This window comes from Diceros bicornis, chromosome X, assembly GCF_020826845.1.
Source record: "Diceros bicornis minor isolate mBicDic1 chromosome X, mDicBic1.mat.cur, whole genome shotgun sequence".
NCBI classification, from domain to species: Eukaryota; Metazoa; Chordata; class Mammalia; order Perissodactyla; family Rhinocerotidae; genus Diceros; species Diceros bicornis.
In genome coordinates, this window is record NC_080781.1 from 15,775,288 (window position 1) to 15,795,104 (window position 19,817).

The 19,817-nt window shown below is 41.4% G+C and overlaps 1 protein-coding gene across 6 annotated transcripts in view; it reads right to left on the reverse strand.

The window, feature by feature from the left end:
• ADGRG2 (adhesion G protein-coupled receptor G2) overlaps positions 1–19,817 on the reverse strand; it is a 137,454-nt gene that overhangs the window by 48,116 nt on the left and 69,521 nt on the right. For all 6 annotated transcript variants that reach the window (XM_058535534.1, XM_058535532.1, XM_058535533.1 and 3 more), the window contains one exon: positions 1,617–1,652. In XM_058535534.1, the coding sequence (XP_058391517.1) occupies positions 1,617–1,652 (36 nt within the window). The remainder of the gene's footprint in view (positions 1–1,616; positions 1,653–19,817) is intronic.

Below are 19,817 nucleotides of genomic sequence, written 5' to 3' on the forward strand. Positions count from 1 at the left end.
CAGTCCCTGGATGCGCACTGGCTCTTCCCTTCCAGTTAGTGTAGCTCTCCCCAGGGCACCCAGACCCCATGCTGCAACTGGAAGCAGTGTGTGCCTCCAAAGCCCCGTACCCCACTCCATGCAAACAGGGTTTTGCAAAGATATCACCATGATTGAGTCTGATGAAGGCTACTGTGCCAGAAGAAAAATACAGTGGCTCATTTTACCCTAGAAGCTTAACAACGAGGGGGCAAATTTGGCCTGGGCTTTGGAGACTTGCAGTCCTGGGTTTGAATCTTTGCCCCATTACTTAATAACTCCTAATAATGATAGTTATTACTTATTGAGGGTTTACTCTGTGCCAGGCACATGTGTTATCTCACTTTATCTTCACAACTACCTGATGAGGCAAGCACTGTTATTCTCCCCAATTTACAAATGAAGAAACTGAGGCACAGAAAAGTGAAGGAACTTGCCCAAAGTCACACGGCTAGCAATGGGGGTGGGAGGATGGTGGCCAAATTCAAACCCAAGTAGTCTGGCTCCAGAGAATGTGTGAACATGAGCAAGTTTTATCCTCTTTGACCCTCGATTTCCTCATCTATAACATGAATATAACGATTCCTATGCTGCCAGAATGGAAGCAGAATGAGAGATCTGAAGACTCGGGCATATAGTATGTGCACAGGAACTAATAGCTATTATTATTAATTTTATTTAACTGAATGAATTAATAACAGTAGAAGCTCATTTTCACACAACTAAGGAAAGAATGTGAGTTGACTCACTCCTTACCATAAAAGATTGTTCTGTAACATATGGGTTACCAGAAAGAATACAGAAGTAGGAGTCAGCGAAGCCACGTGCTGCCTCTGTGTGATATGGGGCAAGAAGCTGTGTGACCTTAGATAAGTTACTCAGCCATTCCAGGCTTCACTATCTTATCAACTAACGGATGGGGCTGCACCACTTTATCCCTGAGGTCCCATTCCAGCCAGCTGTCTTGAATGCAGGTTCCGTACCTGATTCTTGCCAAGATGCGTCCTAGTTATAAATTTCTCTTTAATTTATTTGCCTTCCCATTCTCCTGAGTGCTAAGCCCTTAGAAGCCTTTCGAAAAATATTCGTTCAGTGGGGTATTGAGGAAGTATATTTAAGACAACACCTCACCCCTCAAATATAAGAACATTTGGCATGTTTATGTTCTCGATACTCTTCAGGAGACTTGTGAACTAGAATACTAAAAATAACGTTGAGGAACTTAAGCAATTATTGTAATGAAAACCCACAATTTATTCCCCAGCTCTGTCCAGCAATGTGGGGGGATCAATATGCCAGTCCTCTTGTCTATGTTTGCTATTGATTTTTCAGGTGTAGGTTTAATGGCAGAATTTAATTAAGCTTCATGGAAGAAAATAATTTTGCTGTATCTGATTACATGCTATATTGCATGGAGAACTTTTAGAATGCTTTCTTTGGGAGATGAACATGATAAGGTCTACACAGAAATCAAAATATAATGATGTACACCTGAAATTTATATAATGTTATAAACCAGTGTTACCTCAATAAAAACAAAAGAAAATAAAAAAATATTTTCCTGAAATTCCCCCAAAGTCATGAAATAACAGTCTTACCAGATGGTGATAACAAACTGGAATTATCAGCATTCTCTGTTGAGGAAAAAGATGGTTTAAAATTAGTTTAGTTTGTGCATGAATTTGTAAACTGAGTTGCAAATAGCTACCAAAAGAGGGCAGTATGTTAATTTACTATTATTTTCAACAGCCTAACCAGTACTTCTTTTGAATTCTCTACAAAGACGTATCTCTGGTGAAGCAATTCTTCCAATTTAACTGTGGACAGTGCTCTATATATTTTGTTATATAATGGTTTAGTACATTTTAAATTAAAAGTGATGACTAAGAACTTTAGTTGTTGGCTAATATTCATTAGAATTTGTAAAAGTAAATGCATATGTCTGCATAAATTAAACTTTCATTAACCGTGCTTCTTTTTATACCTATTAGCACAGACTTTATACCTATTATTCCTCTTTCTTATGAGTTAAACTGGATGAGATGCCTCTGGGCATATAAACTACCAGAACTACTGTGTTATTTATTTTGGGAGGATGCTCAGAGTCCTTAAAAGAAAGGTAATTCTATTTTTCCCTCTATGAAAAATAATACACACTTACTGGAGAAACTTCAGAAATTATAGACAAACAAAAAGAAGAAAATTAAAACCACCTATAATTTCACTACCCAGAGATAATCGACATTAACACTTTGGTATACATTCTTTTCTCTTTCTAGGTGTGTATGTATATCTACATATGTATATAGATATATGAATACATGTGTATATGTGTATATATGTATTTATATGTATGATAAGAAAGGTCATATCACATAAACTATTTATAACCTGACTTTTCTCATGACAGTATATCCTGAACACTGCTCTATATCATTAAACAATTCTCCACAATACTATTTGTGATGACTGCATAGCATTCATTGATTAGATGTACCATTAATTTATACAACAGATTTCCGTTTTTTTTTTTTTTTGGTGAGGACGATTAGCCCTGAGCTAACATCTGTTGCCAATCCTCCTCTTTTTGCTGAGGAAGATTGGCCCTGGGCTAACATCTGTGCCCATCTTCCTCTACTTTATATGGGACGCCGCCACAGCATGGCTTGACAAGCGGTGCATAGGTCCGTGCCTGGGATCTGAACCTGCGAACCCTGGGCCGCCGAAGCAGAGTGCACAAACTTAATCACTATGCCACCGGGTCAGCCCCACAAATTTCCTTTTGATAGGCATTTTGGTGTGTAGAATTTTTCATGACTACAAACAATGCTGCAATAACTCCTTCTGTAAACTTTTGCATGCATACTTGGCTACTTCCTTCAGAAATTCCATGAATTTTGATTGCCAAAATACCCTACAGAAAATGAACCAATTTATACTATCCTTTGCAGTACCTGAGAGTGTTATTCTCCCAAACTTTCACCCACATGGGGTGTTATCTTATAAATTAAAAACTTTTTTTTAATTACACAGGAATGGTTATTTCCATGGTGGTATCTTGAGATACTATTAAAAGAAAAGAATAGGTATGTTTGGAAACTAAAATTGCATGATGAAACATACCTGGTAGCCTCCAGGAGCCTATTTTCCTTAAATGGTGCTAGGGTACTGATTATTTTCTGGGATAATTAAAACACAATTCTGCTTGAAAGCAAGACTGAATGAGTGCTCAAGTTTCCAATTACCCTGCAATCAACTAGGCAAATGTACACAGGTGGTTAGTGCCTTGATGCCCTAATTTAATTGGAATTGTCTCATTTTAGTCTCTGTCCTTCAATATATCTCTGATGCTACTTTAATATTCCATTAATCAAAGAGTCTGTTGAGTTAACAGAAGTTCAATTTTTAAAACACTCTTGGGAGCACCATGGGAAATCAGTCATTCACACCTTAGCATGGATTAATTCCAATCGGCTGAATTCTTCTGATCATGTAGCAAAGACAAACCATACTGGCCCATGTTGAAAAATACTAGGATGAATCAACATTCAATACGGGCTACTCTGAGAATGACACTTATCAGTGTGGGCAGGTGAGGTGGAGTGGGGCAAGAATGTGGCACAGGCAGGGAACAGCATGAAGGCACCAAGGAAGACCTGAGTACCAGAGAAGAGGGATGGAGAATGATGTTGAAGGGCAACAGAGGCTAACACTGCTTCCTTTACAATTTTGCCCAGTGGCTGACCATAGCCACCAAAGGTTCCAACCTTCTCCACTGCTAAATCCTTTGACCAGAGCTGTGTACTCACAGGGAAGGGGGCTGATTTGAGTTTCACCTATTTTTTAGACGTTAGAGGAAATGGACAACTCAAGGGTAGTAGGAAAGCCAGAGCAGATAAGGAAGTTTCCCGGTCAGCCATCTCTGGGTAGACAGGTTTGATAGGCATGGACTTAGAATCAAGATGTAAAACCTGATCAAAAGGTAGATCAAGGGCTTGATCAGCCCAGCCCATAGGCAGAGCTGGCCTCTTCTATCATGGAACCTACACGGCTCTCAGCAGGGATCTACACTGATGAAGGGAAGGAATCTGGTAAATAAAAGCTAGAGATTTTTAAATTGTTATTGTCTGCTTTTTTTCCCCCTTTGGGCATTGTTTTTCTTCTAGGGGCCCAATTGCTCAGTGACTAACATTTTATTCACTTTTTCTGTCTCTCATTACAATGCTTCACATCATTCCTCCTGGTCCAACATAGAGATGTCCCCATAGGCCTTACATTTTCTTGAGTATCAGCCTCTGTTTCTCTTGGGTTCTCTCCTAACTCACTTCCCATTTGTTACAACCAAAGAGGTGGTCGTCATTTCCAATGAGTCATATATTTGAGCTCCATGCCACTCTTAGAACACAAAACATTTCCATTGTTAAAAAGATTCATAAACAAACAAAGAAAGAAAGATCATTTAAATTTTTCAGATTTTCCTTTGGAAACTTACAAAGAGCAAATTTTAAAGCATTATTCATTCATTGAAGTCTCAATTTAAGTCAATAAATAAAATTATTGTGATCTGTCTACAAAGTTTACTCAGCATGACTCCCTAGTGATTTTTTTAAAACAAAGTCCATATATTCCAATTATGATGAGCAGGAGTTTGGCGTGCATAAGCTTAGAATGGAAGCCAAACAGAGGAACTGGAAACTCAAGAAACTGGCCCCCTTGATGGAGTCTCTTGCCCTACACCGCCTCCCTGACATTTTCTTTCAAAGTTATTACCACCACCACCCAAACTCCCATCCCACACGGCCAAGTGTGGTCTGAGCAATGCCCTGCAAATGCTTTACTGTCATTGCCTCTTGCCTCTCCAACTCCATATACCCAAGAACTCATCCCTCATCACCCCACATCATTTCCATACCTGATCAGTTCTTGAATTTGATACTAATGCTAGTAACACCAGTCAAATAATTTAAGCTGGAAACTTCAGTGTATTAGTTTCCTGTTGCTGCTGTAACAAATTACGATGAACTTAGTGGTTTAAGACAACACAGTTTGGTTATGTTAGAGTTCTGTAGGCCAGAAGTCCAGTACGGGTCTCACCAGACTAAAATCAAGGTGTCAACAGGCTGTGTTCCTTTCTGGAGGCTCTGGGAGAGAATCTGTGTCCTGCTTATTTGGGTTATTGGCAGAATTCACTTACTTGCAGTTGTAGGACCAAGGTCCTCATTTTCTTGCTGGCTGTAAATTGAGGGCAGTTCCCAGATTCTAGAAGCCACCCACATTCCTTGGCTCACGCCCCAATCCTCCATCTTCAAAGCTAGCAACAGCGAGAAAGGGTGTGTGTGTGGGGGGGTCCTTCTCACACAGTATCCCTCTGACTCACTCTTCTGCCTTTCTCTTCCAATTTTAAGCACTCGAGTGATTAGATTGAGCCCACCCAATCCATGATAATCTCCCTATCTCACAATTCTTAACTTTAATTACAACTGCCAAGTCCCTTTTGCCATGTTGTTGTTACATGCCATCAGGTCGGCTCTGATTCCTGGCGACCCTATGAATGAGAGATGTCCACAATGTCCTGTCCTCAACAGCCCTACCCAGCTTCTGTAGAATCATGCCTATGGCTTCCTTTATAGAGTCAATCCATCTCATACTTGGTCTTCCTCTCATCCTGCCACCTTCTACTTTTCCCAGAATTATTGTCTTTTCCAAAGAATGCTGCCTTCTCATGATGTGCCCCCAAATTAGGACAGCCTCAGTTTTATCATTTTTGCCTCCAGTGATAATTTAGGCTTAATTTGCTCTAGGACCCACTTGTTCATCTTTCTGGTAGTCCAGGGTATCCGTAGAGCTCTCCTCCAACACCGTATTTCAAATGAATCCATTTTTTCTCTGTCAGCCGTCTTCACCGTCCAGCTTGCGCACAAATCATAGTAATTGGAATACGAAGGTGTGGATAATCTTGGCCTTAGTCTCTAATGACACCTGCTTATACTTCATGATCTTTCCTAATTCTTGCATTGCTGCCCTTCCAAGTCTCCGTCTTCTTTTGATTTCTTGGCTGCAGTCTCCATTTAAATTGATGACTGAACCAAGATAAACAAAATCTTAAACAATGTCAATGTCTTCACTGTCATGTAAGATAACATGCCATGTAAGGGAACATATTTTCAGGTTCCATGCATTAGGACATGGACATCCTTGGGGAGCCATTATTCTTCCTACCATACTCAGAGATCCAGTTTTTTTAAAATTATGGAGAAAATGAGCTGCGAGGAACCGCCTTTATGAAGATAAATCCTGCAGGGGTTAAGTGAAGGGCCCAGAAACTCAGAGTTTGTTTCAGCAATAGAGCTGAGTCTACGAACCAAATGCTCACTCTCTGGCCATTGCTCCTGACTCCTCCCCTTCCCCACCTCCCCCTCCATATCCAGTCATCCATCCTGTGCATTCTTCTCACTATAACATGGGGCTGTTGCAAGGATTAAAGAGAGATGATGTATGTGTGATAATAGCAATAGCAAATATTGATTGATGCTTGCTATGAGCCAGGCCTAACACACTAAGTGCTTCACACACATTTTATTATCTAATCAAACAACAACTCTGTGAGATACGCGAATTCATTAGCATCAGTCCTTCTTAGTGCTTGAGAAACTGAGGCTGGGCAAGGTTTATTGACTTGTTCAAGGCCTCACTGGTAATTCATTATAGAGCTGGGATTCGAACCCAGGCAGTCTGACTTCAGAGCCTATACACTATCCTGCTTCCAATCACAAACTCTGTAGACCATAAACTAGTATATAAATGTCGAGCATTATTATTAATATTGCCTAATCTCTCTCTCATCTGTCCCTTCCTCCCATGCCCACTGCCCCCTTCTAAACCCAGGCCTTGATCGCCTCATACATGAGTAAAATATTAGAACTCTGGAATCTTCTAATTGGAAGGGATTTTAACATCCTTTGCATCCGACTTCTCCCCCAATGTAGTAAGCCATCCACCAAATGCACACCATTGGCTCACAAATCCACTTCAGCTCCCAGACAAGTTCTATCTTGCCCACACAGTGGGAATCACACTGAACTTTTTGAAAGTTTGAATTACTCACCAACATTTAAATATCAGGAGATTTCAAATAAAATTCCAAATTTTCACCCTTCCAAAAATGAAAGTTTTAGAAGATGACCCCTTTATGTGAGCTCTCCAGTCCGCTAAAGCATGCCCTGGCTGCAGAAGCTGTTGGAGGTGGCTCTCTCCTCTTTATATCTTAAAGTTTATTCATTAACTACACCATTCACTGAGAATTTGGACATACACTGTTGGGCATTGTTACTTAACTTTTCCACTATATGTCTTGTTTTCCCAATTAGATGCTAAGCTGCTTGATGCTTTATTTGTTATCCTCCAGGAATCCAGCTCAGTGCCTTGTATCTGGTAGATGTTCAAAATATTTTTGGATTGACTGATGATATCACTAAGGAGTTTCTATCAGTCAGGGAACAGTCAGGAACCCACGACAGGTAGTTCAAGAGCAGGAATTTAATACAGATATTGTAAGGGGTCAGGTCCCTGTGATATAGAGCACAGCAGGAGAAAGATGGGGAATGGATCTGAAAGCAATGAGGCAGAGTCCATGAAGGAAAGACTTGGGAATACTCTGATGATTATTCAGAATCTCAAGTTTGGAGTAGTAGTTATAACTGCCAGTCACAGCAGATAGACTGCTTAACAGATCTTATAAATGTCTACTAAAACAGCCATTCAAATACACATCACAAACAACATCAAAAATTCAGCGATCATGAGCACCCGTTGCCTACAACAGTGACCTCAATAAAATACCCTTTATTGACTTTTCCTCTTTTCCTAATGCCCTCTCCCTGCTCTCTCACTCCTGATTCCTTGGATCACCTCTCAAACAAACTATCTGCACCCAAGTCATGCGAGGTCATGTCTGAGTGTTTCTGAAGTTTTCATTTTTCTCCCCACCATTTGATACTGTAGGAGATGTAAGACAAAACGTGAGGCGACTGGTTGTCTTAAACCTGTGACGGTGGTAATGCTAATGCGTATTTACTTCCAACACATTCGCCCCAAGTTGGATGGGAAAGATAAAAGTGTAATCTTCTAAGAGTGGATCTAAAAAGGATATGACATAGCCCCCCTTGCATGACTATTTTAGATCCAGCTGAAACTTCTAGCAGTGCTTCTCTGGATTGAATTACTGTTCCATAAAGAGATGATTTGAAACAAGGTGCCATGCCTAGGCAGGCTTATATGGGATCCTCAAGCAAAATAATATTGTTTCATTATTATATTGGCTCTTCAAGGCTTGGGACAACAGACACTCTTCCAAGAACTATATTTTCAGATTTTACTACATAACCAACAAAATGAATGAAAACATTTATACTTTGGCACAGCCAAAATGTGTTTACTTGAGCTGTGACCATTTCATGTAACACTGCTCAATAAATACTCTGACATAACATTTTTATTAAATGATTAATAATGACATCATTAAAGAAAATTTCAGCTCCTAGCTGATGGAACTTCCCAAAGCGCAAACCATCAGCAACTCTAGGTGGGCCTTGCCAAAATGCCAAGAGGGTGAAATGTGTTCTTGATTTCCCATGGCCCCTGGTTCTTGCTCTTCTCCCACCCTCACATGGTACCACCCACCTGTCCCCTTCCCCCTTTACCCCTCCAGAACTGATCTTGGCTCTCTCAGGGGTTTATGGACCATCCCTCCCTCAAGGGTCTAAGCGATGCATTTTGGAGTGTCCATAAATTCCCTGAAATAGAATCCAAATTTATGGGTGTATTTATATGCATTTTTTTTTGGGAAAAGTAGAGTCCCAAAAGGGAGTCTATTTTGAATTAACAAGCATTTATATAGCATTACTATGACCAGGCGCTTCATAAATAATAACTCCTTTAGTCCTCATAACAACCATATGAGGCAAGTTATCCCCATTTTACAGATGGGGAAACTGAGGCACAAGGGGGTCAAGTAACGTGCCCAAGATTACTAGCAGAAGGGCAGAACTAGGATCTGAGCATAGGCTCTCCAGCCCCACTACACTGGGCTGTTTTTCTTCTTGGGCTGTGGTCTAAAAAAATCAAAGAGCCAGTGACCTACTGGCTGTCCACTCTGCTCCACCAAGAGGGATGTGCACTTTAGGAAGGATGAGAGCATTGAAATAAACTATTTCTGACAGGTGGGGGATATTAGGGTATCATCCCTCCTTCCCAGTGCCCTTGAACTTAGACACATAGACGGTAATCTAGGCTGCTGGTCAAGGCGCAGATAATGGAGTACCTTGGTTGTGCTTTTCATTTTAAGATGCTAGCCATGATTTGTGTTCACTCTGCTTCCAAAGACTGGTAGCTTCTGGAGCTACTTCAGGCTGATATGTAAACGTTACTTAGTGCTTCAGGGGGCGAGGAGGGAGGGGGGTAGACTGGCATTTATTGAATACTTACTACCCTGGCATTATACCCGTGCTTCTTCATGGAATCTCCCCACATTCCAGTGAAACAGACGACCCTATACCCAGACCTCATCTCCTCCTACTCTCCCCTCTCTCAGCCACACTGGCCTCCCTGCTGTTCCTCCAACACACTGGGCATATTCTGACCTCAGGGCCTTTGCACTTGTTGCTCCCTCTGCCTGGAACACTTTTCCTCCAGAGAGCCCCTTGGTTTGCCCTGGTACCTCCTTCAAATTTTGCTCAAATGTCACCTTCTCTAAGAGGCTGATCCAGACCACTCTATTTAAAATCCCACCACTTTCTCCCTTTGCCTGGCCCTTCCCATCCCCTTATCCATGGTACTCCATGCCATCTAACAGGTAGGTATATATGTATGTATGTCTTTATTTATGGGTGTGTGTACACACACACAGCTCTAAAAGTGGATATCTCCTAATATTTTATGCCCTAGACCCTTCACTTGCCTCACCATAGTCCCAGCCTTGTGTAATATATATAAAACGTTCTTTTACCTCCAAGAACCAATTTTCACTTCCATGGAGGTGATATTGCCCCCACGGAGAATGCATGCTCTAGGGTCGTCTCCATTTCCTCCCTTAAGCTGAAGAGATACAGCTTAAGGAAAGCAACATTTGCTTGGGTGCCCCTCTCCTCCCTGATTCCCACTAGGGTGTAGGGTGACTCTGCTGTTAGTCAGTTGACATGTTCTTTCATGCCAAAGCATCTGTAAACTATAGGTTAGTGAGAGCTTCTTGTGGAAGAGTTAAGTGCAGAAGCACCTGGAAAGGTGGGGGTGCAGGTACCAGTGGTTAGCGTATGGAGAGTTTTCTGGTCTCCCTTAGATCATGCCACTCTTTGCCAGCTCACAGTCAAGCAGTGACCACTTGGCATCTTAATTTAGGTTCTTTGGGGGCACAGAGCCTAAGATAAGGACTTGGGTGCAAAATTGCCTCCCCATTCTCCCCTCTCCCAAGCCCCTGGCACAGAACCATTTTTTTTTATATAGCTGTGAAATAAATGAAGAACGTGATCTGAAGTGGGAAGGTCAGAGAGCAGGCTACTGCACTAGATTGGGCAGGACATGACGAGGACTTGAACCTGTGCTTGGGAAGCTGGCATGAAAAGAGAGGTTCAACAGACACTTCTAAAGTAAGATGAGAGAATTGGGGGGTCACCAGGATGTGGGGGTGAGGGAGAAGCAGGAGTCAGCCTGCCAACAGTTAACCTATCAAATCCCAACAGTCCCTGTGACATTGCCCTGAATCCCGCAAGTGTGGTAGGCAGGTTAAGAACCTAGACTTTGAAACCCAGACAGCCTAGGTCCAAATCCACCACTTGTTAACTATGTAACTTTGGACAACTTACTTAATTCAACTTACTTAATTCAATTCAGTTTCCCATCTGGAAAACAGGGATGAAGGCAATCATAATGGGACATACTTCATAGATACTACTACTACAGTATTGACAAGAACAGTAAATACTGCTCATGTCAGTAATTAATATGATGCTCTCTCTATCCCTCATTTTCCTAGTGACTTTTCTAAAAATGATTTCTCCCTTCTATTGAGCAAGACTTCCACTCCAGTTTCTTTTCTCTTTATATTATTTGCTTCCAATTTTCAAAATGCCCTTGGGATCACTTTGGAAACGTGAAGAAAGAGGCAGAAGTCAAAGGGTTTCAGAGGATTTGGTGACCATAACTTATGTTTCACAAGTTCTTGTACAAAATCAAGACTCAGCAAAGTTTCAGGGAAAAAATAGAAGGCACAGCTAATCATGATGTTATTAGGTGGTCCTCTAGTGGGATATGCTGTCTCCTTAAGGGTCATAGGCTGGCTTCCAAAAGTTAACATTAATTTCTTTTCTGATTATAATAATAATGTGGGTTTCTGTGGAGAAAATTCTAAACCAGAGAAAAATATAAGGAAAAGCTTTAAAAAGATACTCATAATCTTACCACTTAAAGATCATGTTGGCTGGCTGTAAGGCTCTTCAGAATACCTTTGGGCTACTTGCAGAACAGAAACAACTAAATAGAGCCTTGGGAGATGCTAGCATCATGTTTTATTTAGAAGTATTAACAGATACAAAATTGAGCTCATTACTTTCTAGTATGTGTGGTGGCTTTGTAATGTAACATCGTGGCTAGGCTGAGCTACATTTCCCTGAATTCCCTTTTCTGTATGTTTCTGGTTAGGGCGGGACACGAGAGGGCTTCTCGTGGGAGATTTGGGCGGAAGTGGAGCAGCAGCCATTTTGTAGCTCCCACATGTTGGCAATTATCAGCTGCCTCACTTCATTACTATGAGGAAGCTGCCAGCCTGCAACTGGTCCACCTTCCCCTGGATCCTCCTTCGGCTTCTCTGACTTCTGGGCCAGGTGTGTAATTTTGTGCTGAAGGGCTTGGCTTCTGCAGGACATCTATACCACCAAGGTCACAGGCAACAAGAACTAATGTGGGTTTCAGTCTGTTTTGTGGCTACAGTTCATGCTTGTGGGTGCCAACTTGTTCGTGCTCTCCCCCATCTTACATCCATCCTCCCTTCCCTACTGCCTGCCCACCATAGATGTCAAGTTCTAGCGTCAGATGTGAAGACAACAGCTTTACAGAGACTGCTTAACCAGCTCCCACAGTTGTGTAAGGTCAAATCCCTGTGACAGATTCCTTAGTGTGTTTGTGTGTGTATGCACACTCATGTGTGTGTGTCCATACTGATTCTCCTTCTGTGATTGAACCCTGACTTATACAGTACGAAATAGAAAAATTCTAAAGCAATTAGAACAAATGGTCTATAGCTGCACTGTTCAATACAGCAGCCACGAGCTAAATATGGCTATTTAAATTTAAATTAATTAAATTAAATAAAACTCAAAATTCAGTTCCTCAGTCATGTTTCAAGTGCTCAGTAGCCACGTGTGGTTGGCAGCTACTGTATTAGGCAGCACAGATGTATAACACTTCCATTATCGTGAAATTCTCTATTAGACTATGCTGGTCTCTAGTGATAATGGCTAGTGTTTACTGAGTTCTTACAATGTGTCAGGTGCATTACAGGCATCTGTTTTACACACACTAACTCATTTAATCTGCATATAACTCTTTGAGAGAGGTACTGATACTTTACAGATAAGGAAACTGAAGCACAACGATTAAATACCTTGTTATGGTCAGAGTTAACAAATGGCAGAGGTAAGATTTGACCCCAGCAAGTCCAGAGCCTATAGTCTTAACCTTATGCCACACTGTGAGGGTCCCACTGGCCTGGCTTGGAACAGAGGGAGTGCGTGGCTCTGGTGGAGCCTCCTGCCCTCAAATGACTCTCTCCTGATTGGACAATGAGCATCTCAGTAGTGACCATAATGGACTCCCCCAGTTTTCTTCGATTTTATGAACCTGGGTTCTTATATGATCTCAAGAAAGAAAGGATGCCTACCCTGCCCCACCCCACCTTCCAATGGCAGAAGAAGATGTAGCTGGTGGGAAGAGTCATAGTCAGATGTATTAGTTAAGGTAAGGCAAGTTGCCACAATAAATAAACCCTGAAATCTCAGGGGCTTAAAAAAATAGAAGTTTGTTTTCCATGTGTAAAGTGCAATCAGCAGCCTAAAGTGGAGGGCAGGGTGGGGCACAGAGAGGGATGTCAGCTTCATGCAGTCATTCAGGGACCCAGGTTGGCAGAGACACTGCCATCTTCAACATGAAGATTCCAAGCTTGCTCTGGAGAGCAACATCCAGCAGGCAAACAGAGAAAGAGAAAGACTGAGGGGAATCAGGTGGGAGATTTTTAATGGCTAGACTTTCGCCAACATCCATTGGCCAGAACTCAGTTACACAGCCATTTCCGCTTGCAAGGGAGGTTGGGAAGTGAAGTCTAGCTGTGTGCTAAGGAAAAAATAAAAATAAAAAGTTTGGTGAGCTGCCAGCCATTCTCTGCCACATTAGATTTAATTTGAGTGCCATGGAGTAATTAATATCCACTAAACTAATGATGGGACAAAATTAATGCTAAAATCACGCTCTGCAGCCACCATTTTCTCTCTTGTTCTTTGTCATGATATTGACAAGGTCAAAAGTCAGGAAATCAATATGAATCAGAGGAGGAGGAGTCCTTGCCACTTTGAGGCTGAATGAATTCCCCTCCTTCTTTGTGACTCACCTCCCCAGCTTTGCTCCCAGCAAACATCCATATCATGGTTTTTCCATGACCCTCAAGTGGGACTCTCATGTGATGAACCAGTTCTGTAAATAGCTACATACTAGTAAAAGCCACTGAGAAAGGTTGGAATTATGGATATTCCTGCTGCATCCTACTTAGTTGGAAAAGTTGTATTTTTGAGTTTCTTCTGTTTGAAGCAATGTAAACCTTAACCATTGCTGTAGCACTTCTGAGGAGAGGATCCTTAGCAGGTCCCTAGGCGTTTGTATGTCAGTGGCTCCTATTCTAATGTCTTCTTATGTTGTCTTTGGCTTGTCATGAGCTTTGAAAGTCTGATCTGGGATTCCTCATTTTTAATAATGTGTAACTCTTGACTTGGTAATCTTCTCCATATAGATAAAATGCCCATGTCCATTTATTTCCAATGTATGAATGAGCATGCCTCCTTAACTAAGCTGTAAATGTGTTTAAAAGACTGGGCTCTTGAGGGAGACTAACTTGGGTTCAAATCCTGGCTCTGCCTTGAGTAAGTTTCTAACATTTCTCTGCTTGCATTTCTTCGTGTGTAAAATGAAGATAATTACTTTGAATGAAATTATATCACATTCATAAAGCATTTTATCACAGTTCCAAGAATAAGTTGTAATTATTATTAATTCAGACTATATGATTCTGTGTCCTTGGATAAAGTTTACCTTTATGTAACAAACTGTTTTTTTTTAATTAATGCAAACAATGTGATATCAGTAATTTGTAGAGGGGCATTTAAAAAATCATGAAGATGGTTTGTTTCCAAGATTTGCATGTGTGTGATTTCCATTCTAACTATAAAACATTCTTATCTATTCCCTAATGCTTGATTGGTGAGAATATCTGTTACAATACCATGTTTGTCTAATTCAAGTTTCCATAGCTTAGGATCATCAGAAGGCATCTCCTAGAAAGACCATGGGGTTCCATCTCTTCACACTACACATCAGGAAAGTGAAGTACATAGAAATCTATTTCAGAGGTGAAGGAGACTTGAAGATGACCTAGTACAATATTGTAAATCTAGAAAACTGTCAAAGGTAGTCACTTAGACTATATTTCATTTCATTATTTAAAAAATTGTTTATTTACCCACAATAAGCTGCATGAGAAAATTAGAGTGTGATGTTTGTTTTGTTTGAAATTATATATACACTGGTTTTCTACTGTCTATAACAAACACTGGATACAGTTATAAATGTCTTTGCTCAACACAAAAATGGGGAAAATTTTTACTTAAACCATTTGAAAGACAGTATCTTTTAGGAGTTGGAGTTCACTTGAAGAAAAGAAGTACAAAATAGGTCATAGGTAAGGAAAAGACTAGATGCCAAAGTAGTCCAACCCCTTCAGTCTACAAGTGAGGAAACAAGCTCAGAAACATGAAGGGATTTGCCCAAAGTTTATTCATTTATTCTAACTGTTGAGGACCTACTGTATGCCAGACACTGAGCTTATAACAGGGAATAAAACAAAGCCCCTGGCCTCCAATGGAGGTTATATTCTAGTGATGTTATGCAACTCATTTGAAAGTTTTAAAATTTAAATTTGAAAATATCCTACAATTGAAAATTCTTCATTAATTCAAACTCATCCCCTCCTCCCTGTACACCAAAACCCACAATTTGTTAGACTTTACTGTGAATCCAAATCAGTGTAATAAGAAAGCATGTTTTATACTAGGAGCAAGACAAAAAAGGCTATATAGTTGAAACACAACACAGCTATGGGTTCAGTTCTTGTTCATGCAGTTAATCAGATAATTATAAGCAATTTTAATTGACTCACCAAGCAAGACTATTGATCATTTTATATTTTTCATTTTTCTCTTCTTTGACAAAATTCTACACTATACTAAATACTATAGCAACAAGAGAGTAACTTCTACTTTATGCTGTGTGCATTCCTAAAAGGAAAGAAGTGGAAAGGATATAGGTCAAATAGGACACTGATGTGAAAAACTAACATAATTGCCACAGACATCATTGCAAATGCAGCCTCAATTTATCTTCGTGGTTTTTTACAGCACTGTGATCTTATGAACACGAGACCTCTTGCCAAGATCAATGTGTTTTTTATTATTTCCTTGAAGTAAAGATGTACCCACATCAAGGAAGATTTCAACACCGTGTTCTCTTGGAACATCAACTTACTCCCTAATAGATTAAATCAGTGGCGCTATTGCTTTTATTCCTCAGATCTCTCTTAATCTTTATCCAGTCCTTTGGGGGTATGAATCCATACCAGGATGAATGAATATGGTAAAGTTTCGGTCAAAGTCGTGTAAAAACCATTTTCAACTGTTTCAGGGACTAAGCACTGAGGAAGTGGTTAAGGACACAAGTTCTAGAATCCCACCACCTCCACTTTCCAGCTGTGTGAACTTAGAAGTGACTCAAACTGTTCAAGCCTCAGTTCCCTCGTCTAAAAAATGAGGGATTAACACTTGATTGTAGCTATTGTCAGGATTCACTAAGGTGACACATGAAGCATTTATAATGACGTGACACATAGTAAACCTTTATAAAGTTAATTCATATGTGTCAGAATGCTTTCAGGGGCAAGTTACAGAACACTCAATTAAAAGTACCATAAACATTAAGGACATTCATTTAGCCCACTTAAGAATCCAAAAGCAGACAGTTCTAAGGTTCAGGGATAGCAACGAAGACCCCAGGCCCTTTCCATCCTTCTGTTCTTTCATCCTCGGATACTGTTAATTCAGGGACTCAACATCATCCTAAACTCAGTTTATCTAGATTTCCCACTTGCACTCACTAGCTCCTCTCAATGTTTTTAAGATGGCTACCACTGTTTTAGGCATCAAATCCAGACACAAAAACATCCAGATACAGCACTATCCAATGGAACTTTCTGCAATGATGGAAATATTCTACATCTGCATTGTCCAGTATGGCAACCACTAGCCCCATGTGACTATTGAGCACTTGAAATGTGGCTAGTGCGACTGAGGAACTGAATTTTTTATTTCATTTAATTTTAATTTAGATTTAAATAGCCACATGTGCCTAGTGGCTATTGAATTGGACAGTGCAGGTCCAGAGGAAGAAGAACTTGTTTTCCTTGAGTCTCATCTTAAGAGTAGGGAAACTTTTTCTAGAAGTCCCCCAGCAGATTTTCCCATGTATCTTATTGGTCAAAAGTGGGTCACATGCCCACTCCTAAATCAAACATTGGCAAGGTTTGGAATCAAGCATTTCCACGGTTGGCTTAGATTAATCAGGATTTATTCCTGAGTCATGTGGAAAGGGGTAAGCACCTTATGAAGCCAGGGCTTATAGCCAGCAAGAAAGAAGCAAGGGGGCTGACCCCGTGGCTTAGCGGTTGGGTGCGCGCGCTCCGCTGCTGGCGGCCCGGGTTCGGATCCCGGGCGCGCACCAACACACCGCTTCTCTGGCCATGCTGGGGCCGCGTCCCACATGCATCAGCTGGAGGGATGTGCAGCTATGACATACGACTATCTACTGGGGCTTTGGGAGGAAAAAATAAATAAATAAAATCTTTAAAAAAAAAAAAAAAGCAAGGAATGGTTGTCATGTAAACGATCAGTAGTATGTGCCACACCACTTCCATTCCATCTAGATCAGGGGTCCATAAACTACAGCCCACGGGCCAAATCCAGCCTAACAACTGTGTTTGTAAATAAAGTTTCATTGGAGCAAAGTCAGGCCTATTTATTTACATATCACAGTAGTAGTTGCCACAGAGACCCTATGGTCCACAAAGCCAAAAATATTTATTATCTGACTCTCTATAGAAAAAGTTTGCCAACCCCTGGTCTAGAAGGACATTCCTTATGGTTAAAGTCACCATTGTTAAAGATCTTGGCTAAAATGTACTCGTATGGCCAAAAGCAAGCACTTTGTGCAGGCTAGTATAGAAGAGAGAGTTCTGGAGAGCTTCTTTCAGGACCTTGATACTGTTTCTTGCTGGGTAACCTAGAAAGTTACTCCACTGCTTTCAGCTTCAGTCCTCTCGTCAGCAAAGTGGGGATAATACAAACTTCTCTGCTTACCTCAGGGGGCCATGGGGAGATGATGTATGCCAAGGTGCTTTGTAAACCATGAAGACCTACAGAAATGTCCAGTTGCATTGCTGCTGCTGCTGCTGTTGTTAATGTTCAGTACTATGAGCTGTTGCTACTGGATCCTACCAAGAGACACCGGGACTTTTCCATGACGAGCAAGGCAAGTATAGCACTGGCCACTGGTGGATTGACCAGTTAGCAAAAGCCACTTCTGGAGCTTTTATCAATTCACTGGCTTCGTTGTAACTTTAAGAGCCTTTGAAATTGCCTCGTGTAAAAAAATGTAGTTTGAAAAAAATATGACTTTTAAATTGTTTCCAATTTCACATTAGGAACTTTGAATAGGAGGGCAGCCTTAAAATGGGATTGCAGAGATGAGTGGTTCTCAGGTCGAGGCAGACCCCAAGGATCCCTGATATCCCAGGACAATGAATTAGGAATCTGAAGACTATCCCCACTGGGTAATTGAACTCACAGAATGTCAGAGTGTGAGGGAATCTTAACAGGAAATCAGCTGAGCCCCTTCATCATATGGAGGAAAGGAAATATATTCTTCAAGGGTAATTCTAGCCAAAGTACAGGCACCTCGCTGAAGTCTATGCAAAAGTTTAGAGGAGTAATATATGTTGTATCAGAATCCATTTGGCTCAGATGAGGATAATGCTGGTGATGTAAGCTGAGGGAGAGGCCCACGATTTAGACTATCGCCAGGCTTTAGACCAGAGTCACAAATCAAAACCAATCAAACCCCCAGAGTTTATCAAGCACTTACTATGTGCTAGACACTATGGAGAATACAGAGAGGAAAAAGATGTCACCCTTACCCTCAAGGACCTGACTAGATATTTCTTTATACCTGGAAAGATAAAACCAGGAGGAGGAGCGGAATTCAGGATATGATGACGGCCTTCAGCAATTCTTAGCAGAGTGTCCTGACACATTGTAAGTGTTCAATATGTATTCATTTTAGTTAGTTTAAAATTTATAGACATGATTTAGATATACAAACAATAGCAACAATAAACAAACAAACAAACAAAATCCATGAGCTTCCATTGATGTCTAGGATGGCTCCATCTTGTTTTGGAGCCTCCACTCCAGAGGTACAGGAAAGGAATCCTTAAACCTGATGATGGGGGCCGGCCCCGTGGCTTAGCGGTTAAGTGCGTGCGCTCCGCTGCTGGCGACCCGGGTTCGGAACCCCGGGCGCGCAGCAGCGCGGCACTTCTCTGGCCATGCTGAGGCCGCGTCCCACGTACAGCGACTAGAAGGATGTGCAGCTGTGACATACAACTATCTACTGGGGCTTTGGGGGAAAAAATAAATAAATAAAATCAAAAAAATAGCTCTCTTTTGCTCTAAAATGGTCTCTAGTTAACTCAATGTCTTTTGGATAAATGCACAATCTTTGTTTTCCCTTCTCTTCCTTCTGGCAGTCAAGATGGCTTCCGGTTAGGAATGGGGTGCTAGTGTCCTTCTGGCAGCAGGGAGAAGGGGCCTGGATCTGTGAGCTCACCCCATGCTGAGCCCTGGGTTATTGATGGTCTCTCCAGAGATCTCCCTCACCCTGCGGGGTGTCCAGCTGATATCCATTGCTGAAGGCTGTGTCCAGTGGGTCTTATGGTCTATTCTCTCAGAATTCCACCCCCACCTGAGGGTCCCTCTCTTGCTGACCTAAGTCCCCTCAGCTCTTACCACTGAGTGTCTGTCACATCCTCCATCTGGCCCATGGTCTAAATTGGCCACACCATCGTCTTTGCAGCACTGTCCCTGCCCCTGGCTCTCAACACAGCTACTCACTAGAAACGTGACGGCAATTTAGAATCCCTACCCTGCCACACAAGAGACAAGAAAGACCTGCAGAGGACACCATCTCCAGCCTTCTCTCAGCCTACACCATTTCTCATTTCTACCATTGCCCACTATTAATGTACAGGCCCCTGTGAGGAGTTCTCACCAGGACTTCTAAGTGGAAAGTGGGACACAATGTCCTCTGCTTTCAAGTTCCCCCTCAACCTATCTAGAATCTCTGTCATTCCTTGTCACCACTTCTACCTGCCAGAGAAAGAG